Genomic DNA, 26467 nt, shown 5'->3' with positions numbered 1-26467 from the left:
CCCAGCATGAATTGTTTAAAACTATTTGAATGGCACCAGTAGGTAAATGTTAATTCAACCAAATGCAGAAGGCGTAAATATAGAACGTTAAAGATAAAACGATAAAGTTCTGACCCTAATGTAATTTACTTTGATGTGCTTCTGACGATATTAACAAGGTGATGTATCGTACTGTATTGAATACCATAACAAATAAAAACCATGAGAGCCAGATTGCTGGCACTTACTATTGGATCTTCCTGACCCAAAGAACAGCATTGAAGGAACAATGAGGATGCAGTAGCACGTTAGGACTAATTTAGATTAAGTGATACAACCACGTCGCACACCCCAATATAACAGTTATTTTAGGGAAGAGAACACAGTCACGTCATAGTATAAATTACGATATAATGGCCAATCTAATCTCTGTTTCTGATGAAGATGCCAGCTGAGAAGCTGTCACTTCAAAATATCCATGAAATGAGTAGATCGATGCAGTTGCTTTGCAGCCAATCACCCAAATGGGAGTCATTACTGTCCATATGGCTACACCTAGAATGGGTTCATGAGCGGGGAAAATTTGCGATAATACATTTGGTGCTTCATACCTCCCAGAGTCTGTTACTGAGAAATAAATGCAATTAACAGTCTGACTTGGGCAGGGTGATTAGGTCAGACCCATTTAAAATTCATTACCAACCAGAGCACACCGTATAACAACACTTCAGGGGTCAGTGGACTTAACAATAATCTTTTTAAACCACATGAACCCTAGCGTCTGTATTCTGGGCATGTCACAACAGGCAAATATTCTGAAAAAAGGCTAACATTTGGCAAAAGATGGGATTTGGATCACTTATCAACACCTGCCATCTTGCAGCTAAGCCCTCTGCAACATGATCAACTAAAAGGCACATCGTGTCCACACACCCCTGGGGTGGTTTGGGGGGGAGGGGAGGGGCGGAGGGACAATGCATTATTCAAGACAACAGATATGATTTTCTGAAAAAGGTATTCACGCCTCCTCTCCTGATTTAATATGGCTGTAGAGCCCTGAGACTTCCAGACCTAAAACAAGAGACAACCAACCCCCGTGATCTCTGCAATATAATCTGTGTACACACTCACACACAGACAGGTAGCCAACCAGTATTTACTTTATCAGAGTCACCCTGCTCTCCCTCCTGCCGCCTCGATTCCCGGCATGAAATAAATCCATAGGAAACCGAGATTTGTGTAGTTCATTCCTGAACATAAAGACAACATCTCTGTTAGGAGGAGATGAACTATGATTAATATTATTTTTAATGATCTACTAGGTGTGGGCAATATTGTGATATGAGATTACATGTCGTCTGAGATTTTGGTTAACATAACATAAGGCATATATACAGTATATTCTGTATACCTATACATATATAAATATATATATGTATATTATCATCACATTACGTTATCATCACAATCAAGGTGTTTGGTAACAAATATAGATTTTTTCCATATCGCACAGGCCTGTAATCTACTGTAATATGTGGATATAGTTTTAGAATCGTCAGTAATGGTTGGAAATAGGCTTAGGCTAAGATCATGTTTTCAGTAAGTTGTTTAATAGCTAGAATTAAGACTGTCCAGTTGCAATCTGGCTTTTCCATTTTAGGCCTATTTTGAAAAGATTTCAAACATTTTCATAAATAACGGCAGATTTACAAGCTCACAATGCATTGTGACGTGTCGCAAGCTTGTAGATCAGCTATATCTGCTATTTTGGAAATAGGGCAGGGTCGGTTACAGAATGGATTGACATCAATAAATATAGTAAGAAATGCATGTTTGTTCCTGTGGTGCCACTACCTGCTGAGTGAGAACGACTCATGTCTCCGAGGGCAGCCGTGCTCACAACAAGGTGAGCGCTTGCTTTGATGGGGATCAGCTACTGTAGCTTTCATGTGCTGCCAGAGGGGAGAGAACAGTGGGAGTAAAAGCTCCTATCTTTGTGCTACAAGGAGAACCTTCGCCTTGGGCACAGAGACAGGTAGGCGGGCACCATACACACAGAGTTACTGTATGCAGTGGTGGATACTCATTTCCTAACACTTGACAATCCTGCTCCCCTGAACCTCAGCCCATATCCTAATCTTAAAATATAACCCCAGGCTACAATTTTTTCTTTGACATGAGATGGCTCAATCCATTCTCGGTTTGAGACATTGATGATCATCCCTTCATTTTTTTTATATAATAATAATACTGATTAAATTATCTCTCCTTTCGTACGACTTTTAATAGTGTAAACAAAACAAGATATGCAACACTCTGTCCCACTTCAGTTACAAGACTGAGCAGATGTTAATGGACTCCTACGCCAAGGCTGGTGATACAAAAGGCATGTGCTGTAGGTAGGCAGCTCTCCTAGCAACAGGCAACAAAGACAGTCAGAGAGGGTCGATAATCTTTTCAAACGTTTCCTCGCAATTAGATGGGAGCTGTGGACTCACAGGATTGTTAACGACAATGGAGGTGCACCTTGACCCAAAGTTGACGATCAGATTTGCCCGAGAAAAAAAAACATGCATCGTCTGTATCACTGCCTGAAAAGAAAGAAAAAGAAAAGCAAAAGAAAAAAACTAACATGGGGTTAGTGGCTGGCCATTGACTGGAACCCCACCCAAAGGCTGACAATACAAACAATTTATATTTTTGTACAGTGGTTCTCAAAGTAGGGTAGTCATGGACCCTCTGGGTTCCTTGAGGAGGTTCCAAATACACCCTTACGGGTCTGTTAACTCTGAGACAACTCTGTACAAATGAAACCAATTGGACCCTTACGGGTCCATTTGGTTTTTATTTGTACGGGGTCATTTTTATGGGGGTCGTTGAAATAAAGAAAACATTTAGAACCACTGTTTTAGTGGCCTGGTAAACCATCCCGGTCGCGTGAATTCACATCATCATGTGTCTTCTGACTTCTGCAGACCGGTCTGGCCTCAAGCGCTGTGTGAGCGTTTTGCAGAAACCAAAAAAAGGAAGAACCTCCTCGGCGTCTGTCAATCACAGGGCCCTGAGCGCAGACACTGATTGGCTCTTCCACTTTTTGGTTTCTGCAAAACGCCCAGCCAGTGCTTGGGGCCAGAGAGAAGACACATGATAATGTGAATTGACGCGACCGGGATGGTTTACCAGGCTACTGTTTTAGTAGACAACTACTACACACTGAGAGGCGGGGCCGAGTTGACCGTGCAGAACCTCCTCTAAACCACTAAACATCGGTCCTGCAGTGACATTAGCCTGTCCTGATGTTAGCTGTGTGAAATCCAACATGTTTTGTTTGCCTTACGCCGAAAACAGCAGACCTACAAGCTCACACTTGTGAGCTTGTAGGGCATGTTGGGCATGTAGGGCAGTGTTGTGAGCTTGTAGGGCATGTTGTGAGCTTTTAGTTCAGCTATTTCCGACACACGACACCGTCATATGACGGGAGTATTAATTGGGCTTCAACTGGTCCTCAAGAAAGACTGTGAAAAGCAAAAGGAGCGATTGCAATATAACGCTAACAGTCATGAAGAAAGACAGCTGTACTTGATAAACTCCCAAAACTGGGTTGTAGAAGCACTGACGAACATTTACTCCTTCTCAGAAACAAACAACAACAGCTGTGACAAAACATAAACCAGGGTCTGCATAGTCAGGTGCACTTGTAGCCATAACAATTTCAATGTTGATAAATACTAATCACCGAGCTCAGATAAAAATAAAAACACAAAACAATAAACATAAATAGAAAAAAATAAATAAATTGAGCATCATGTTCTGCACTTTAATAAGAACAATTGCAATTAAAGCTACAAGAAACTCTACAAGATAATATCTAACTGCGGTCAAATAATTCAACGTTTTTTTTCCTTTTTTTCTTTTTTTTTAAAGTCATTACACAAATCAAGCCTAAAAGGCTGGTAAAACAAATTCTTGGGAGGAGAGAGGTGGGTAAAAGGGGCAAAGAAGCCTTGCAATGCCCATTTACTGTGGAGGAGGGTGACTTGGCTTAGGTGCTGTGGGCAAATGAATATGCACTGCAACCATGGAACAGTCCAGTCCAGAGCGGCCCAGCCCGTTGCTACTCGCTAGCCCGGTTAGGTTTCTTTGGAGGAGGGGGTGGCATGAGCTCCGTGTCTGGGTCCGGCGGGTGTTTCCGGGTCTGTGTCTGGGCACAGCGGTCCAAAAACTCGAACAGGATTTCCTGAGTTACCGGATGCTGTATGGAGTTACAGACAGCTGGGGAGCACGCAGACACACACACACAAATGTACACGCACATGCACACACAAATATACACGCACATGCACACAGAGGAAGGAAGTTACTACAGACATAATGACAGGCTCATCCAGGCCTGGCAAACTCTGTGACACTTTTAAAAAACCCATCACATTGTGACGCATTGTGAACATTGTGAAGTAGATGTGCTATTATCACAGACACACAAAAAAAGTGTTGAGTGTAAACAGGAGGGGCCTATATTGAAATCTGTTATTTCAGCAGTCCTGCAGAAACCTGTTACCACCAATATAACAGTAAAAATACATTTTAAAAATCCCACTGATGAGCATGTGTTTGGGACAGTTTACGATGCATCAATCATAATCTGATGAGTCTTAAAGGACGTACAGAATGGTCAACATATGGGAAACACCACCACATCAAATTTAGGAATTGTTGATAAAAAAGGTTTTGCAGTTCACTAATACTGTAGCTTGCATCTACAAAACAATAAACATTATACAGTCGCTACATGAAAAAAGGCTTTTTGCATTTGTTCGGTGGCCGACAGAACAAATTCAAAACAGTCTCTGATGTACCACTATGAAATGGATTAGACTGAATCACGGCTGAGTGGCCTCCGCCTTACTTTAATGAATCTAAAAACCAAAAGGTGTTTCTGAGCCTGGGAAAAAAGAAAGAAAAAAACAAGCCTGAATCATGATCTAATTTCTAATGCTTTGACATTTGCAGCTATAAGGTCACAAATCACTTGCTGAAAAGCTGGAACATAAAGAACATTATTCTCCCCAATGTACGGAAGACAGAACGGCCAGATATTGACATTCTCCCCCACACCCCTCTTTTGTATTCCACAACACGTGCACATGGCGAGAGCCACCCAGAGTAATAATACATTATTGCTTAAGACATTAATGCAGGGCAGGAAGATGATGTGAAATATAGATGAGGCAAACCATTAATCGACTGAATGTCTCGTCACTGTCTTCTTCAGGGATGGGATATTAATAATCGCGTCGGGCAGAAAACTTGTATCTCCACATTTTATGTTTTGTTTTCATAAATTAATGCCCTATTTTATACTTTGCCATAATGACAATGTTGCCCAAGCAATCTAAAAGCTCGCAACGCGTCAAGAGCTTGTAGATCGGCTATTTCAACCATTCGTTTTTTTGTTGTTGAAGATTTTCACTTATGACATGCCCGAAATAGGGATTTAAAGTATTATAGTCTGTCTGTGGGTTTTATAAACAACTAATGAAAAGCATCAACAAGAGCTTGTGACCGAATAATAACTATATTGGATCGGTTGGAACACAGGTTTTTTTCTCCTTCTTTTCCTGAAATGTAACCGTTTTGGACATACTGTACAGTACAAGGTTTCAGGCCAACAGCGACGATACTGAGAAATAATTGTGTGACTGGTACGGGACCAGCAGGTCTTTGTGTCTCACCCATAGCCGTGTCGTAGGAGTTTGGGAAGCTTTTGTCAATCCTTTGCCGCATGAACACCCATGTGTTATTTTCGAAGTTGCACTCTATGATTTTGTTGTCGTACTGCTTGAGGTCCTTCGAGGCCTGTGTAGAGAGAGAGACATGTCGCTTTAGTACATAAACACACACACACACACACAGCTTAAAAGTACCACGAGAGCATACCCGTCTCTAGACAGGGTGGGCCCCAGCGGGGGGTGGGGGATGGAATCCCTAGCAATACCAGCTGAGCAACATGGGCCGTGGGTGTTTTGACGTCAAGGCCTTTTTGGTCTTCCGTGGACACAAACAGAATGTGTCCAGCACGCTGCGATACAGTTTGGCTGTGTGACTGCAGGCTTGCGACGTGCTTACGGATTATGAGTCAAGCGCGACATTTCGCGCATCTGTTGTTTATCTTTCAAGCGGCTGCGTCTTACAGAGAGGATTTCAGAAAAGATTTGAAAACATTCTGAGTGTCTTTGCTGTGATTCCTCAACAACGGTTAACCTCTACAGCGAGCACAGTAAAAAAAAAGGAAAAAAAGAAATTATATGCAGATTATACGCTGAAATCTAAACTCATTAACCCATTCAATCCAGGAAAGCATCTCTGTCATTTTAGATGTCTTTGGCTATTCAAAAATAGCAGATCTACAAGGTCATATAGCGCTGTGCCGCTCTATGAGCTTGTAGATCTGCTATCTTTGAAAAATCGTGAAAATGTGTGCGAATCTTTTAATATGTAATTTTTTTAAAGCGAACATTTGTAAAATATTTTGTTCCAGGGACCTCCAGAAGCAAAGATTTGAGTTACAAATGTTCGCTTAAAAAATATATATATTCAAAGATTTGCACAAATTTTCATGATTTTTCAAAAATAGCAGATCTACAAGCTCATAGCACGGCACTGAACTAGTATATCTGCAATTTTTTAATAGCCAAAGTATAAAATAATGGCTATAGCTCAAATCTAAAATGACACAGATGCGTTCCCGGATTGAATGGGTTAAAACGCTCCCATCCCTTGATTTGCACCCTGAAGACTATTGGGGGGGAATTTTGGAGGTGGAGAGAGAGGCAGACCTTCAGGGATTCAGTGTGGGCAAGTTGCCAAGCTCCCCCCCCCCCCCCCCCCCCCCGAGCAGATGAGCCTGAGCTGGGCGCCAGAAAGCAGCAAGTGCCACACTGCCAAAGAAATCATTGGCATTTGGCAAGGCACTAAGTAAGAGCTCGCCTGATCCTGGGGTGCGGGGGCATCTGGTCAATCAGTGGGGGGTCAGAATCACAGAGGAAGAGGTACGTGAGTGAGAGCAAAATGCATTGCAGACAGATTAGGAGGTGCTAAATTCAGATGATCACACTCCCAAATAATGACCTTGACAGCTGGTAACCTACAAACGTGTAGGCCTGTCACAATTATTACATATTTGAGATAATCGCAATTTTGCATAACCGCCATAATCATTTCCATGTTGAAAAATGTGCTCACACACTTGTTTTTTGTTAAATATTTCCACTAAATTACGTTTTGTTTTTGCTCATTTCAATAAGCAAATTGTATTTTTCTCATTAAAGAAATTAAACTGCAGGTATATGAATAAATCTATGCATCCTTTTATACATGAGGTCCTTTGCTACCATTCCACTGGGAAAACATGTTACTGTACATTAAAACACTCTCTGATAGTGATGGGGGAACATACTATAGGGGAAGATTCTGATTCTGATTTTGTGTTATGTAATTGTTATGTTCCACCTGATTGTTGTTCTGCTGAGCCTGCTTTTGTTCCAATCCAGAAGTAATCAGAAGTGGCTCAGAGGTGTAGCATACCGTGGCAATTGATCCATTTTAATATCAAGGAACCATATGTGAGAATACACAACATGAATGTGGATAGACTGGATACTGGATATGGTGAACATGGCTATAAGGCACAACAGTGATGGCAAGAAATAACATACGGTAGCCTGAGAGGAAACAACTTCAAATTGGTGGCTAATATCCACCTCAAAATGAAACCTTTATTGTCCGGATTTCATAGCCTTAAGTAATAGTAAATAGTAGATGTCTGCACAATGAGATATCTTTACGATTGTACCCAGTAATTTCATGGCTCCTACCCAAATGCAGACATCCTAACAGGATGACTCAACTTCCAACGATTGTCGCATCCTGGATATATATATATATATATTATCTATTCTTAGATGTAATTACATATCTGTTGCTGACCGTTAATAATAATAATAATAAACTTTATTTGTATAGCACCTTTCATGACATGAAATGCAGCTCAAAGTGCTTTACAGAGCAAGAATACAATTACAGTTAGAACCAATGTAACAATAAAGCAAACAAAAATAAAATAAAATAAAATAAAAGCAGTAAAATGCAGTAAAATGCAGTGGCCCTCGCCACTACACAACTACAACACAAATGGATATAACTTAAATGTAGTGGCCACTGTCCTCTACAACACAGCTAAAGAAATATCCACACTTCACACAATTGCCAATATTACATGTGTACCTTGTGTACCTTAGTAATATATCTTCACACAATTGTCAATATTACACCTTAGTAATATATTTTCACCATGTTTACCACGTGTACCTTAGTACCTTAGTAATATATCTTCACACAATTGTCAATATTACACCTTAGTAATATATTTTCACCATGTTTACCACGTGTACCTTAGTACCTTAGTAATATATCTTCACACAATTGTCAATATTACACCTTAGTAATATATTTTCACCATGTTTACCACGTGTGGACTAGCCCAGGGGATCTGCTAACTTATCACATCCAAACCACACACCGTACACCCCTGAGAATGATATCGGGGTTATACAAGATATATAGACTAAACATAGACAAAAGGATCTGCCCTGGAGGGTCCACCACGTGTCGACGTGCCCCAGAGGATAATTCACTAAGTCCTCCGGATGGAGTTATCAGACTCTTGTCTTTTAACTACCGTGACTCTCTCTTCCACTCACACAAAACAAAAGCAAAGGCATAAAACAACATTAAAATAGGGAATACAGTGAGGAATTAAAAATCAACCAAAGAATCAGCTAAAAGCAAGAGTGAAGTAATAGGTCTTGAGCTGTGCTTTAAAGCTATCGACAGAGGCTGCCTGTCTTAAGTGTAATGGGAGTTTATTCCACACTGTCGGTCCGTAAAAGCAGAATGCTGCTTCACCGTATTTTTTATATGTCATTGTAGGCACCTCGAGCAGGTCAGCACTTGAAGACCTGAGGGCCCGGTTTGGAACATATCTCTCTAGGCAGTCAGAGAGGTAGGAGGGTGCCAGACCATTTAGAGCTTTATAAACTATTAAAAGAATTTTAAAATCAATCCTAAAAACAACCGGGAGCCAGTGTAGTGAAGCTAGAACTGGAGTGATATGTTCTCTCATCCTGGTTTTAGTTAAAATTCTGGCTGCCGCATTTTGAACAAGTTGTAATCTGTCAGTTGTTTTCTTTGGCAGGCCAGAGTAGAGTGCGTTGCAGTAATCAAGCCGAGAGAAAACAAAAGCGTGGATCAGCGTTTTTGCATCGTCTAACGACAGATAGTCTCTAATTCGCGCAATATTTCTAAGATGAAAGAAAGCAATCTTGGTGACATGATTAATGTGTGTATTGAAATTCAATTCAGAATCGATAGCTATCATAGAAGGGACAAATGTAAGTTGGATGTCTCACTGCGAGTCTACACATGGCACCAGTACACATGACGTCAGTGCTGGGTCCACTGTGAAGAAGCATAATGCTCATTATTATCCCACGCAATCACGGATTTATTGTCGTCTCCACCAGGAAGGCGTGGCCGAGACTATGTTTTGCACCCTGTCCGTCCATCCGTGTGTCTGTCCGTTCGTGTGTGTGTGTGTCTCCTTCCATCTGCGAACAGCTAATCTCCTGCACCGTTGGCTCGATCGCAGCGAAACTTTGCACGCACATTCCCACTAGGCCAAGGAAGAAATGCCAGCCTTTTCATTGGCCTGTTATAGCGTCACCAGCAGGTAGATTGTTGCAAAACTCATTCTTTGAACAAAATGCCTCAAATCATGAACGCAGCGTCCGATTGCCGTGAAAAGCCAAGGAAGAAATGGCCCCCTTTTCAATGGATTTAAGATCTATGAAGGGTGCACCAACATGAACGTTTTTTTTCTAAGGCATTAGATGGCGGGCCAGAACATATAATGAAAGGCTAATTTAAGAAATTGATAATTAAAAAATGTACTGGAACTCCAAGAGTCAAGACAGAACGCCTTATATTGGCGTACTTTTGTGATACTGTCAGAGAATGAATCAAAATGTAAGCTATTAGGTGGCACAATAAACTGTAAACGAGCCGTTTTCCCCCCCATTTCCATTCGTGAATAGTAATACAGTTCATGGACTGACCATGTAGCAGAGCCTACCTCATTATAATCATTCAATAATTTGAATGATTTTACTTTTATTCTCATCATAATTACCCCCTTCTGCCAGACGTAGGCTACAATGTCACATAAGCATGATTCATCAGAGGATCGCTTTGCAGATCTAAAAGCTCACACCACGGCGCAGATTGAATATATTCAGGGCGCAACAACGTTGTAAGTCGAAGCGTAAATTGGTTGTTACTGGATGGATTGGAGCTGCTACTTGTGCAGAGACCAGAGAGACAGACTGCTTGAGATCGCTAAACATTAATCTGCTACTAGTTAAGAGAAATGACACACTATCCAAAAGTATAAAAAGGATATGTGACAGTGCTGACAGGGCATTTAACACATTCCACGCCAGAGTTTAATCTCATAATGTACTCACCAGTGCCAGCGTTTTCTTGTTGTTTTTTTGTTTTATTCACGTCGCCACAGACCTCGTTAAATCCCTTTAGATCTAGCATAAAACTGTTTGTAAACACAGCGGCGATCCGACTGCGTTGCCCAGTGAAATCCCCTTCAAAAACCCAGCCGCCATCTTGTAGTTACAACGGTTTATGTTAAACAGCGATCAGCGACGAGAAAAACTACAAACGAGAAAATGGCGTTTTAGTGTCCGCTTTAGAATGGAGGCCGATGGGATCGGCAAAACCGGATCCCGGATAATTCCGTTTCCGGTGGTGCTACAATGAAATGTGTCGTATCGAAAGTGAAAAAAAGTGCAATGTGAACTTAAAAAAAAAAAAAACGCGATTGGCACGTGGCGGCTTTAAATAGGTTCGCGTAGATCTACGCGATTGGCAGTCAATGTGTTAAAGATGAATATGGACAGCAAACTATGAGTTTCTTACCTGGTGTCATCAATGCAAAGCCGTTGTGTTTCATCGGCTACACAAGTTTTGGCTGTTTGCAAGCCAAGGAATATAATTTTAGACAGCATCCCAAGATGAAGCATGGAAAGGTACCAGGCAGGTTATATAAAAGTTTAATAAGCATCCTTCAGGTGGGGATAGATTCTCTATGGACAATATAGCTATATACCTTATATATACTGTAGGACTGTCAGACCAATATTGTAAATTTAATATAAAAAATGGATCCACCGCAGCTGCACCTGATTGTCCATCCTACATGAACAACCCGTGTGTGTGTGTGTGTGTGTGTGTGTGTGTGTGTGTGCGCGCGCGCGCCCTCTCGGTCCGACCCGCGCTGTGGTGTTCCATACAGTACCATACAGTATCCAGATAAATATCAAACATGTTTAAAAATGGTCGGAGCGGCCCCGACCGTCCTGTGAGCAACTCGGGAGGGTTCAGATTGGATCTTTGAACCCCCACACTAGACGATATTTATGCCCGAGATTCGCCCCCGATCTAGGCTGGGGTAGGGCACGCCCCCCCCCCTCCCCCCCATATTCGAGAGGGTTGTTTTTTACCCCGATTATCTCGTAGTGTAAGGCCACCCTTAAAGTAATACTAGGTAACTTTTTCCAAAAAACTAAAGTTAAATTCTATATCTTTTGTGAGTGGCAAATGTTTCACAACACCCATTCCATGAATTTCACCCCCGAAAGCCTTTTATAAACATATTTTCTATTGAAAGTGGACAGGGGCTTCTTTCCCGCGAAAATAACGTCATCCGGCCGGAAAACGGAAACGGAAATGCACCGGTTTCTTGTTTGGCCAGGAACTACCGCACAGGTTTCCTGTTTGGCCAGGAACTACCGCGCTAATAACAAAAAGGAATCTCACGCTGTTTTTAAGACATTATAGGATTTGAAGATGGAAAAACAACAGCAAAAGAAAACACAGCTCACGGTAACTAATGCTCCACTGGCTAAGAGAAACGATCCACAGATAGTATAAAACAATTAAAAGAACGCTTTTTGAAACGCTTCCGCCTTCCGGTGAAAACAAATGGAATTCTGGGTAATGCAGGACTACGCTAAATACATGCAGTAAAAATCGTTATTTGTGGACCTGCCTTGTATTGCTTTAAGTCTCCCGCAAAACAAAGAGGATTACAACATTATTCATATTGAAATTATCCTCTCCCTATTTGATAGGAACAATTGAGGCATTTAATTTATTTGCTTGAATTAAACAGGTTTTGCTCCACCTGGACTGTACACATTGAGTTGTGTACTGTGTACAATGCGCAGGTGCACATTGCCACAAACCAGAAGCGTCATCAAAGCTTCTCAAGCCACAGCTCTTATCTCCATCTCTGGCAAGCAGATCTGTCAGGCACTGAATGGGTTTATGCATGATTAATGAGATACAATCACAGGCCACATATAGAGAAACCCACTCCATGAGGCACTGAGAGTGAAAACTAAATGGGATATCAATAGCCATTACCTTTAACAGTCTTTTATTTTCTTAACCTTTGCTAAAAGTGAAATTGGTGCTTGCAATAGTGATGACCACATTACTGGATTTGACAACATTGAAAATAGAAAATAACTTTGCTCCCCATGTGCAGCCTGAATAAAGAATTCATGCTGACCTGTACAAGAAAGGTTCTGGAATACTGAGAGTCCTGTGACCAAAACATCTCTCAGGCTGGTACCAAGGTCAGGAAACAACGGAAGTTGAGGGCAGCAAAGGCTGTAGATAATGGCTAAGGCGCAGGATGCTGGTGGGCGCATGAAATATTGGAGGATGATGAACCCTAGTAATTTTGGTGACACCACTGCCTTTCCTCTAGCGCCACCCTTAAGCCACAATGTCCACTTGCATACAAGCTATCTCAAACTCTAATGGGCGGATTGCAGGATGAACGCTACTGATATTGGTGACTCCATGACCTAGGCCTAGTGACAAGTAGGACTCCCAAGGATGTTTGGGCTTCAGATGGTAAAACCTTCTTTCAGGAATACTGACTGATTAGGACTGACTCCTGGCTAATGAGCAAGCCAGAGGCAGCTGGCTATTCGATGCATATGTGGGCCAAGTGTGTGACAAGGTTGTGCAAGAGAAGATTTGCTGTAAATATTTTATTTGGCAATATGTTTGTGAAAATAGATGTGCTTGGGACATACAGAGTATATGACTCAGACTAAATACCTGAGACTTGGATACTAACTTTTGAGATTACAGATGTTTTGATGTTTTTTTTAAAATTTAAACTCTGGTCAAATCGATAGTTTTGGACTCTCTGCTCTTTGAGAAGGCATGCAGAAATGTTTTTATTTCTTTGGGCATTCCAGGCAACATGGAGTGAGTAATTGATACAAAAGTATAACTCCTGGGAGTAGTATTCCTTTAAACTGTAATTACAGTATGTCTATGTCAGCAACTAAAATGAAGGCAAATACATTATTTACCAGAAATGTCCTAAAGACCCAGGGGTGGTGGTATGTGAGAGCAGAAAGTTTGTAGGTGTGATCTCTTACTCAAAAGGAAATTAATAATGAATTATTTTTTTATGTGTGGGAATTGAGCATCGTATCAATGAGAATATTTTATGGTCATTTGTTCAAATATTCTCATTGTAGTTGTAAGCAGTCCGCATGAACTAATCAGATCATACAGTTTTTCATAGAAATATATCCTAGGCAGATTACAATTATCTTTATTTTACAATTATCTTATAAGAATGCCCTACTACTGCTCCAGTTACTATTCCCAACACAGGGGAATAGTGACACATCACAAATTGTTTAGCATTGTCTGCTGCTTATTAATGTATGTATAATTTTGGCAACAAAATCAAAAGGCTGGCAGCAGCTTCATCTATGTGTACATCATTTGTTAGGAGGAATGCTTTGGCACACAATGCAACAAGCAATTAATTAAGACCATTTCAATGACTTAAAGTCATACGGTGCAACATTCATTTTAGTAGTCTTTTTGGTGATCATTACAGCACCTGTCAAACAAAACCATAGAAGTACAGCTCCAAAATAATGCTGCAGGGTCCTAGCACTGAAGATATTTTAGAAAGCAACTACAATGTTGAACAGAAACGGTATGTATTAACATCTCCGGTCATTTTGGCGTGAGTGTTGGGGGCAGACACTCGGAACAAAAAATTGTGTTTAGAGAAAAAAATACATTTAGGTGCAATGGTTATTGTGAAAAATATAACATGAAAGATTATATCAAGAATAGCTTTTGTTGAATTGAAAAAGTGATATGGTTTAAATACTAAACACAGGTGGAACTGTTACCAATCTTATCTCACAACAGTGAGTTCACCAAGAAGCTTATACAGGTTAAAAGGCGGTATTCTTACCACTGTATTCCTTTACATTCTTGGCAGAGTTTTGTTTCATGCATTTTTAAACAAACAACGATAAAATTCAAATAAATCAAAATATGTCGATATTGTGATAATATGTGACAATAATCTTTTTTTTTTCTTTTTTCAAAGGATCTACAAAGCTTGTCAATTGGCTATTTTGATTGTATTTGAGCATTTTTGAAAGTACAAAATAAGGCTTACTTGATGAAAACCAGGGGGAAAAAACTACCCTTATGCCATATTGATGATATACTACGATGACCAAAATCACAGACAATATCTAGTCTCAAATCCCGATATCATTATAAAAATCACACCCAGTGTGAAGTGGGGGGTGTGGTCATCACAGTGGTCATCATAGTGATGGTAGCTCACTTAAAAAAATATATGGATTTTTTTAAGTGCATAATCCTATTTATAGGTTATTAATGTCATCATGTGTCTCGCTAGCCAATCACAGTGCTGAATAGAGTCAGCCAATAGAGTCAGCCAATCACAGTACAGCTAGGGGTGTACTAATGAGCCAATCACAGTACAGCTAATGAGGTGTCCCAACCCCACTTATAGGGGCGGCTACACCGCCCAAAAATCTATATATTGACCAGTAGCTAGCTGTTATCTTACCTTCATCTGTGCAAAGGGCCTGTCGTAGCTGCCCACGTACAGCAAGCCCACCGTCTGAGGGAGCAGCCTGTAAAGACAAAAGATCTCCATTAATACCTGCGACTCTCGTCAAGGGCCACATCTCAACACAAGGCTACTTATTGGAGGTATAAAGGTGCTGCAGTGAGATCAGAGCACTACCGTAAAGTAATTTACCAGTTAGTAAATGAAGGCTGTGGATCAGTGATTCCTTACCTTTTTAATTTCAAGGACCCCCATTTTGTTATGCATTATTAGACCACGGACCCCCGTTTGATACGATTTGTATCTCAGGGATCCCAATCTACTCTGTAAATTCCTCAGTGTTCATTTAACGTTGAGTGTAAAATGTGTTTCCATTTGTCCACTCTCCTTCTTTGGTTCCTTATGTACACTCTTTGAGTTAGAGACCTGTATGGGTCCTTTTGGTTCCAAACTTATCAATCATTTAGCTGGGGAGCACTGGAACCCCCTCCGGCCAGGGGGAGACAATAACATTTAAAATGTTCGCCTACAATGACATGCCAGGTTGAAATGCGTAAAGTATTTTTTGGAGCACAGCATTTGCCTCTGTTTTATGAAGTGTGAAATGAGTGTGCACAAAGTACTGATATAGTAAATAAATAAAAAAATCATAACTTTTTGTATAGTTATGAATATTGCAATAATAATAATGTGTGGCTCTCACAACATCCAAAGGCACACCGGGAGCCATCTCTTGGCACACTGTCTGGGAACCACTGGTCTAAGTATCCTGGCCGTGTGTCCCTGCAGCAATTGTTTCTCAACCCAGAGAGCACGCCCCACAGATGGTCGTAATCACATGCTGCTCCTTGGCACATTCTACTAAATCACACCCACTCCGTGGTTATTTCCATACACTTCTCATCTGCACTTAAGCACAGCATGGAAGTTTAACAGACGTAGCACTAGCAATGGCTTAGTGTTACTACAGCAGAGGGGGGGGGGGACTATTAGAGCGGAAATAAGGGTGCTGGGTGAGCTGCAAACTGATGGCTAAACCACAGTGTGGACTTCTAGCCATGTCATTGAGTCATGATTGAGGGCCTTCAATTCAACACCATTAGGGAAAGGAAAGGAAAGGGATTATTAGCTGGTCCTTTGGAGGAGAAATTGCTGTACAGTTTCACCCAGCTGATGGCTGCTCAGATGCCTATGACGAGTGCACACAGAGGTGGAGGTCTGTGCACTCAAGTGACACTTCCGACACATAAATGGGCGAGCCGATGGTTGTACCGGCGATTGCCAGACAGCCTCTCTACCCACCCAGCTATGGTTTAAATGGGAAGCATGGGGGCTTGTGCTTCTACTCCTGCCCTTCAGTGTAATGACTGGTAGGGTAGCCAGGAAGGAAGTGGCAGTCAACATTAGAGGAACCAATCAGCCGTGCATTAATGAGCACAACGCCAAAGTGAGTGAGCAGTGCTATGAATTCACAGCACCGCAAGTTCAGTCCACTTTTCATGTCAATTCGTTGATATATAAGAAAAAAAACGTGCCTCTTAGGTATTCAATTAACCTACTACATGACCTCCCTGTCAAGGACCATCTTACAGGGGACAGTGGAGGGAAAGCAGAGAAGAGGCAGGCAGAGAAAGTCCTGGATGGACAACATCAAGGAGTGGACTGGCTGCAGCTTCCCAATCTGGGGACCCAGAACCAAATAAGAATGAAAAACAGCGCCCTCTGCTGTTTGTACTATCTTACTTGGCTCTGGGACAATGGCGACGTAGCACCCGTAAGCAAAGGAAACCGGGGTTTTGGTCTGCCTTCAGCTTTCACTTCCGGTGGTGCCACTATGTTTTCATTCCCACTAACAATATTTCTACACGGAACACTAACACCACTTCTCCCAGAGAACATGGATCGTTTTGGTTATAAGCCCACTTGTTTCTATGATGAAAGAGTAAGTTAAAATGTGAATATCTTTCCGTGGTTTTGTCTGCTCCGCGGACGCTATTGTTAAATTAGTTTGGGTTTGTTTCGAGGGGGAAAGATCGACGGACATGTGAATCCCGCCCACTACATTTGATTGGGTAAAGCGCGGCCTGCTTCCTGATCTGAAGGCACGCCCACTTGTAGCCCAGTGCGTACATGTTATGACGAGCCTTCACGACAGATTCCAACGCAGAGCAGAATCTGTTCTTGAGAGATTAGCAGCTTCCAAACCCTGCTACGCACAGCAGAAGATCGAGAGCGCTGGAGATCCCCGACTGTCCAAGCATCCCCCCATGACACCCCTACGGCCCCCTAGGCCATGGGATGAGTGAGTGAGTGAGACATGAGTCAGTTATTGGTTCTAAATGTGCTGAGGACGGTTTATAACAGCAGTCCAGTCCAGAAACCCAGCGCCGCTCACCAATGAAACGCTGTATTGATGCTGACACAATGCTTCAAATGTAACTGGGAAATGTCAACAGGTCTTGACCAGGGGCCATGCAGTACATGACGAATGATGTGAGAAGAAAATTCCGCCTCCCACGAGTAGTGGAGTCACTTCCCACGAGTCCAAATAGGCATTCCATTTGTTATCAGGGGTGCAAGTGTGAAGGTGAGCTCTACGGCACCTTGAGTTAAGGTGGCAAGCGTAGAAGGGTTCCATCACCAGATCAAACATACTGTAGCTTGTTTGAGCCGTCCACTCACATACAAACAAAAGACAATGTCCCAAGACAGTTTACTCTGCAGAACCATTCATGGCCATGCTGAAGGTCATGGGGATTCAATGCCAAAACTGAAAGAAAAAAAAAACTTTTCCCCCAAGTGCAATATAAACCTTCTGTGCATTCATGCTGAATGTATTATGAAGGCATTATGCGATTGTCGTTTTCTTTTTCATTTTGAATGACAGTCCCCAGGTGCAATATAAAATTGCCCCCAATGTATTGCTGCTAGGTATTTTAATGTTAATGTTCAGGCATTACATTCTATTATTATATTTGTATATATATATTTCCATCTTTTTATGACCTATTTTATGCTGCTAAGTGGAGTGAATTGCTGCCTAGGTACATTGCATGTTGTGTTTTATTATGCATTGACCATTAAGCATCTAATCTAAAAAGCATTTTAATTATACCTTCTTCAGAACAGAATTTAAATGCAGTATGCTGCAGTGCACCTAGTTGGGAGGCGAGTGGCCCTCTAATGTCTTGACCTTGTTTACCCGAAGCCATTGTTGTTGTGTGCGCCTCCTACTCTCTCTCTCTCTCTCAACCCAACTGGTAAAGGCAGATGGCCACCCACTTAAGAGCTAGGTTCTGCTCAACATTTCATGTTAAAGGGAAGTGTTTCCCTGCCACTGCCGCCAAGCACTTGCTCATGGGGGAACAGTTGGGTCTCTGTATGAGTGTGGTGTTGACCACCTGTCCTCTACATATAAATAGTGAGACAACGACGTGAATATATAAAGTAATTAAATTGACTTAACGGTATGCTGCAAAGTGCTGAAACACATTCTCATCCAAATGCTACTCAGGGCCAGGCTTGACAGCAACAACAACTGAAACATCACCATTATTCGCTTGGGTCCCACAATTTGAATTCCCCTCACAAAGCTTATATTTGCACAAGCCGTACTCCCAAGCCTTACTCCCAAGTGAGTAAGGCTTGAAATCAAATCTCCATATTATATTCCACCAAATTGAATTGCTTCGAGCATTTCTCTATGGTCAAATAAAACCCTCTGTGTGCACTGTGCTAGTGAAACACATTTGAAATGACTACAAACTTAAAGATAAGAAACACATTAATCATGCATGTTTACAGTACTACTCCTCTTGAACCATTTTACATCAGCAATGCTGAGGAAGACTAGCTGACTGCTATGGCAACAACTGAAAGTGATTCTAACAAGCTAAATTAAATGTGATGACACCCCTTTCCACAGTGGGAAAAAGAGCAGGCTGACTAAAACAAGCCTGTTACTGGCGTTTTCAACCAAACTCGGGAACAGGGCATTACAATTCACCAAGTACAGCTAAATGAGAGATGATGCACTAATTAGCTTTAGAAATAATGTGGACGCAAAGTCGCAAGTGATCCATAATTCAAGCGACAAACCCAACAGCTAGAGGTTTCTTTCGGTTCCAAATGGAGCATTTGACAGTATTCTGTTATCGCTTCCTCTCATCCACCTTGTTCTCCTCTCTTTCTCCGCCGCGCCAAACCTCCTCCCAACCCCATAATCAGTTGCAGTCTTTGTGCTCCTTTTTCAGAGGTGGTAATAAAAGTCTCAGTGGCATGCAGACGTGCTCAAGGATGGATTGTGTGGGCTGATGAACAAGCTCCCTCCTCCTCTCTCCGTCTGTCTGTCTCGCTCCGAGAGAAACAAGACAGATTCGAAGATCAGAGGAGCCTGCCGCCCATTTTCTCCTTTCATCGGAACATTCTTAAAGACAAGAACAATGATCACTTTTACTCTCCTGCACAGGAGGACAAGTCAAGAGGCTGGCTGGCTGATCAGTGGGCAGACTGCAGGGCAGTGTGAGTGGCTGTGCTCTGCTGGTAAATGTCTCAAGCACTTATAAATGATTACATTTATATAGCGCCTTTTCTAATCTTTCTGATCACTCAAATGCGTTTTAACAATGTACTCCACCCATTCGCACACTGCACAGAACACCATTGCGTAATAGGTGTGTATGTGTTGCACATTCATACACTGATGATGGAGGCAACCATGCATGGCACCAACCGGCATATTAGTCAGTTAGGGGTTCAGCGTCGTTCTCAAGAACACTTTGACCCCCACCCAGGAGGAGAAGCTCCTGAGTGGAGAAGACGTTACCGGGTAACGTTCCGGCACCCCGACAGCCACAATACCTCCTGATACCCCCCAAGGTAATCCTCCCAAGTATGAGTGAGACCTGTTGCAGGTTGAATGCTACAATGCTGGGACAGTCCAGTAGAAGACAATATATTCTTTAAAACCATCAATATAGATTTTGTTGCATGCATGCACAGTTTTTCGCCCATCGGTCCAACGGTGCCGGAGATTAGCTGCTCAGTGCTCACAGACGGACACACACACGGACAGGAGCAGAAAACATAGTCTCGGAGACAATGATGTGATGTTGGTGAATTGGCTTTCTGAGCATGTCATTATAGGTGAACGTTCACTACTAGCTTGTAGATCAGCTATTTTTGGCAAAAAGATTCTCTGGTACTCAACTGAATGTGGAGGTTTGTCAAGATGACACTTGAGTACAGACCAAGTGGGGACAATAATAATCTATTATCTGAGGATAATCATAAATACAGCGCATAAATGGCAAAAGCATATATAGGCTACATGTAACAGCAAATAACCTCCATCATCAAAAGTGTATGTACCAAATGATCGAAAACTGAAATTAACTCCTCCTTGTAGCAGTAATGGGCCATGTTGTCATTAAACCTGAACTGGAGCCTAAGGCAAACAAAAAACAATATATAGATGATCGAAAGGGATTAAATGGGGGGAGGGGAAGCATCACCGAAATTCAATATACTTCACTTAGTTCCAAGACATACCTCAGAGCATTAATGGCTGGTGTACACCACAACAGCACTCAGATGGCTAAAAGTACACCGGCCATGTATGTACCAGAGTGATAGGTGCTGTTAAAATGATCAGGCAGAGCGTTTCCCTGGCAACAGTGACTCACCCTTCTCCGCCCACTTTGGTGATTTTGAGGCGGAAGTCAACAGAGTTGAGACTTGGGGGCTTCCACTTCAGGATGTCGTCACACCTCCCGGCTTTGTATTTCTGCAGGGAGAGACACATAACACAGAGATGTTTACAATGTGGATAGTTTCTTCAGGCAGAGACGGCATAATGCTGCATCCATGAAAACAGGGTTTACGTTGATATGCCTTTGTCGACCCACAGCGTCGTAGACTGAAAGGGGGATGAAATCCTAGGCTGATTTTGTAGTTGAATTTAAATGTTTTTGGTTTAAAAACTACAGATAGGAGATACAGAAGATTAAAAATGAGTATGTTAGATTTAGGTGCGTGAATGTGAAAGCATTGACCAGTGGCACACCCATGGCTCTGGGCACACATACATCTAACACACCGTTTATTCATTTTATTGGCCGCACTTGAAAACAAACTACAAAATCAGCATAGGGTTTCATGCCGCTTTAATTAATGATCTGAGGGTGTAGAAAAGTTTTTAGGTCAGGTATCAGTAACATTCAATAAACTGTGCATGTTTGTCTGAATTAGACACCACCTGCAGATGTTGCTGTCAACAACGAGACAGCAGCGATGAATGGAAAACATAAGTTATTATACATGAAAATAAATATATTTAGTTCCCTGGCAAAAAGCACTAATTACATAATCTCTATAGAGGACTTAACATTGAAATTAACTGGCTGTATGGAATAAATTGGATTTCAAGTTGACAAGAATGAGCCTGCATTGCAAGTCCAATTAAAGGTTGACAATCCAATTAAAGGTTGACAATGTATTCACAATGATTCCGCTCGCTTCAGTTGGGGTTCATCCATGACTTAGGCTGCATGATTTTTTTCTTTTTCAAATCAATATGTTTCTATGTCTTAAGATCATGACCCACCCACCATGTCTTACCACAATCTACCTTCATTATTTATGCATACATGACATTTAGGGAGACGTAAAAAACAGCACTGTAACATGAAGGGTGTAGGTTGCAGGAGACAAACCAATGCAGTATCTGTCAGGATGCCCACTGCCCAGTAACAGACTTTTGCACACCAATGGGCTGCACAGAAAAATGAGAGGCCATAAGGATAAACTCTGCCATACAACAAAACTGGGGCTGCAACTATCCATTATCTAGCTTAATAATAATATTCTTATTATTCTATAAATTACTTCTTTCAATTAATAATAAAAAAGGATATCAATCAATTGTTGTGAAAAATGGCGAATAAATTGTTTATAATCGACTAAATAGATTGTGTGATTAACCACTTAAGCAAATTTTCCCCAGAGACAGATGAATTCAAATTGATTATTTTTTTATAATCAATTAAATCAAATAACTGTTGCACCCTTAACTGAAACCACAGTAAATGAGCCTGCTGTAGAAAAGCCACTGCTACAAAAAGAAAGAAAAGAAAAAGAAAATCTAATTTAAAAATAATATAAAAAATTATATCAGCGAATAATCGACTTTGATGTACAGTGTCGAATAGTGGTTTTGATAGCTGAATATTAGACTATTCTGTGAAACCCCTAATATATGGATACTTTTTGGGAATTGGAAAGGACTTAATATCTAAATGCAAACCACAGTCGGTTGTGATTATGTCCATCTTCTGCTACAGTACAACCCCCTCACTATGTGCTGTCCTGACTGCACACTGAAAACCAAAAAGCACAGAGTAGAGCGGTTAACTTTAAATATTTGTTTGAGCGAGTCAAAGACTGACTTTGTCTCTTTCATTGAAAAATGACAGAGTCATAATGTCCTTTTGCTTTGTTTCTGATGGAGCTCTGAGTGTGGGAGGAGGCCTTCACGGGCCTTTGAAACCAGTGCTCTCCATAATGGCTATTCACCACAGGCAGCTCGAGAACGGGAAAAAAGGGCACGGTTCTTTTCAAGAATACATCTTTTCATATGAAAACGTGGGCGTCGAGAGGAACATTCTTCAATACACATCAGTTATGCTGTGCATTGGATAAACAAAGATGAAAATGTACAACCATCAAAACAGTCTCTGCTCTGGTGAGATGACATTCAACGCGAGACATTTACATGTTAAGTGAGGTGATATCAGTACAACTGGCTAGTAATCAGTATGAGGGCTGCAACTAACGATTATTTTCTTAGCACTTATTCTATTGATTACTTGTTTTGATTAATTAAATAATCTAGAAGCATGTATCTTTTTTTATTACACATTATCAAATTGACATGAAAAAAATAAAAACATATATATAATCAACTATATTGATTAGTCTGATTACCACTATAATCGTATTTTATACTTTGTTAAACAATGTAGTGTCAAATAGCCGATCTACAAGCTCACAACTTTTTCTGTTATAAATTCAAATGATTAGTTATTGCTACCCTAGTCGGGATTTGCAAAACATGATTAAAATACTCAGAATGTGTGTGTGTCCTTGGTACCTAATCAGACTCCACATTCAAAAGGTGTCCTTCTACTCAAGATTCTATTCAATTGAACACCGCGGCACCAGTGTTCAACTCTGTCCTTTTTCCATTACTGTTGTTGAATGAACATACAAAACAAAGCCTGAATATAAGTGCAAAACAGACCTTCAATTTAGACCTTGCATTCACCCACACATCTCTCATGCTGATCCATCAAATTAATGTCCCTATAATGATGTGGCATTGCATATAAATTGCCACCGTCTTGGGCAATGGATTCAGCGAGCTATGATTGTCATCAACTGAAGAACATGAAAACTGAGGGAGAGACAAACTAATTTCAGTTATTGCAGTAATTGCAGGGTTTAATTGACTGATTCAAAAGAAGGTCAGACAATTTCCATTGCCAAAGCAATGGGTATGAATAAAAAGCTTGATCCATCTGCAACAATTTTTAACATTTGGAGCGTTAAAAATGTATTCCCATTGAAACAAACTAATTAATGTCTGTTTGTAGCACCATCAGTTTATTATTATTATTAATTATTATTATTATTATTAATTATGCACAGAAAAACATTTATACAGAATACACAAACATATGTGACATACACAATGACAATTGTTGCCATATCCTGCTTAATTGTTGTATGTGTTGTTGCATACCTTCTTTTGTACAGTTCGTTTCTCACAGCTTAAGATTAGTTGGCTATACAAAATGCACACACCACTCTAATGCGTGCAGCGGTATTGGCACAATTTGGTGGTATGCCTAATCTTGGTGTAATCAGCATTATTGTTATGTAACCTAACTGAAGTATTTACAAGAAGACAGGACGTGACAGGACAGCCACACAATTTGCTGCATGTCACTCCCCTACTTCTTGATGATGATCTATGGCTGCCTTTGTGAATGTCGGCACAGAGTGAATAATCGATTATTCGTTCATACCACCCACCGATTATTCTGCCATCAAAAATGTGAGCCGCACACTTTCCTTGTTATTAGCAGTGGAGGAGCAAGGGAGTTAACCTGCCTACTGACAGCATATTAAAGACCACTGCAGTGGCAACAAGGTCTCTTGAGCATTCAAATTACAAGTCAAGTCATAGTAGTGAGACTATGGTTATATCCAGCCCAGAGACCACCCTTCTCGCAATCACAGAACAGAGGATTATCATCATTATTCTGTTTATTGGGCAGGTACATATAGCATACAATTTTTGCAATGTTGTACCGTTGATTTTGGCCATTGTACCCCTTATTGTTGCTTGCTATAAGTATTATGACAGAAATCTAAACTTATTCTACTGTTATGATCATTGTGAATTGTTCTGAATGAGAGCCAATTGTATGAAATGCGTCAAACCAGAATGCGCATCAAATATTTAGTTTGAGGCTCATTTTCATAAGCTGAACATGGACTACACCAGAGAAATAATTGCCAGTAAGTTTAGACCACTGAAGCATGCAAGTGTAACATTCTCAAAAACACAGATCAGCAACAAGAGAACAGATCTGAGCAGATCAGCAGTTGCTCACAGAAGAACTGTGTCCTTGGTTTAGATGGGTTTGTTGCCCAAGTTGTAGAGTTCTGATGGCTAGGATTTTGATTGAGAACCTTCTATGATTCAGGAGAAAGCACTGCGCCGAGTTAGGTCCTGATAGGGACAGAATCGTAAATCATCTGCTATTTTCACTGAATGTTTGTCTATTTTGACATGCCCAGAATAGGGACGATGGCGTTCATGTGTTTAAGATGACTTAATCTACTACAGTACATTACCAGCAATGACACCAAAAAGCACTGCAAGGCCGTTATTGGAATGTCTCATACCCTGATATAATTCAGTTAGCAACCATGACAGCCAGGAGAGGTATTACATACCAATAAATCTACCATTCCCAGCAGGCATCTGGTGTCAATTTTTTATAGGGCATGTTGGTACGTGTCTATTCCACTGTGAGTCTGTAGACATCACTGATAAGGTGTAGGGTGGTCCTGTAGGATGACTGCAGGAGTCCACCATGGGGACAATGTCTATAGTCAGGCCATTCAAGACCCCAAAACTGAACAATTGTGTCTTTGTCACCACAGCCCAAATACAGTGGAATGGTATGCCAATTAACACTTTACCTGCCAATCACGAGTATAACCGTTGATGAAAAATACACCCGTTTACTGCCAAAAAAAATCCATCCACGAGTATAACGGTTTTTATTTTTTGGTCTTTTTTTTTTCAATTTATCCACACAGAACCAGAGATATCACGATCCAAAGATTTCTAGCTCCATTCACTCCTTGGTTAACTTATTACTTTAAAATCCTGTATCTCGGCTCCTTAAAAAAAAAATGTTAAACACTGGCACTGGGGGAAGTAAAATAAAAAAAACCCTCTGGCAGGGAATGTGTTAATCAGGTAAGCAACTTCTCCGCAAAGTTTTTTAATTGCTTTTACAAAAGTACATTTTTTTTGCATACTTACTTCGGTTTACAGAATGTTGCTTTGCTAGTATTGTGTTGTTCCTCTGTTTCTGCTGCAGCACAGTGCAGGGATTTCACTCCAATTCAAAAGTGAGAAATCCATTAACGAGTTTAAAGCGCAGACACTGACCAACAATATGTACTGTATGCCATGTATCCTCACAGTCTCATATTAAAAGGCTACTGTTGCTCAAATTCCCTGCCAGTCTGCCTACTTAGACAGACAGGTGCACAGGTCTCCATATCATTTCAACAGTGCATTCAAAGCCTACCCCTTCTCTAATTATTCATGAGATATTTGATCGATCCAACTGAAATGAGTCACAGAGGACAACCTGACCCTCAGCTGCGTCGATACAGCAGCTAGCCCATGTCAATTCCTCGTATCTAAACCCAGAGTCTTTTCGACAGTCAGGTCATGTAAAAGATTCAGTGTAGTCCTTAAAAAAGATATAAAATAAATTCAGATTTATTTTGCACACTCGCACTCCCCACATAGTGTGTGTAATTTGGGAAATAGCCAGAATAAAATGTGAGATGAAAGCGATGAGATAGTGGAGTGGGTTGTGGCTGTGAGGGGCATGGATTGGATGGAATCCAATTATAACAATTGAAAACAACTGACAACAATCTATCAGTTGTAATGTTGTAGTCATTCAGGGGAGGGCATGGAGGCATACATGTAATGACGAACAGCCAAGCAAAAAACACTGGACAGTTTTGTAGGAATACATACAATTAATATTGTAGCATGGATTAAGCAAGGGACTCATCCGTTAATTGATCTAGGAGAGACAT

The 26467-nt window shown here is 41.0% G+C and overlaps 1 protein-coding gene across 1 annotated transcript in view; it reads right to left on the bottom strand.

Moving 5' to 3' along the window:
• Positions 1-3781: 3781 nt before the first annotated feature.
• The window catches only part of rngtt (RNA guanylyltransferase and 5'-phosphatase), a 104579-nt gene continuing 81893 nt past the window's right edge, over positions 3782-26467 (bottom strand). Inside the window, exons 13-16 of the mRNA XM_080453328.1 lie at positions 20734-20834; positions 15047-15113; positions 5712-5835; positions 3782-4251 (exon numbers count right to left, since the gene is read on the bottom strand). Coding sequence (XP_080309454.1) covers positions 4094-4251; positions 5712-5835; positions 15047-15113; positions 20734-20834 — 450 coding nt within the window. The 3' untranslated portion in view covers positions 3782-4093. The remainder of the gene's footprint in view (positions 4252-5711; positions 5836-15046; positions 15114-20733; positions 20835-26467) is intronic.

Source organism: Gymnoscopelus braueri (genome assembly GCF_963280865.1).
Source record: "Gymnoscopelus braueri genome assembly, chromosome: 16".
NCBI lineage: Eukaryota > Metazoa > Chordata > Actinopteri > Myctophiformes > Myctophidae > Gymnoscopelus > Gymnoscopelus braueri.
This window is presented reverse-complemented; position numbering and strand designations above follow the sequence as displayed.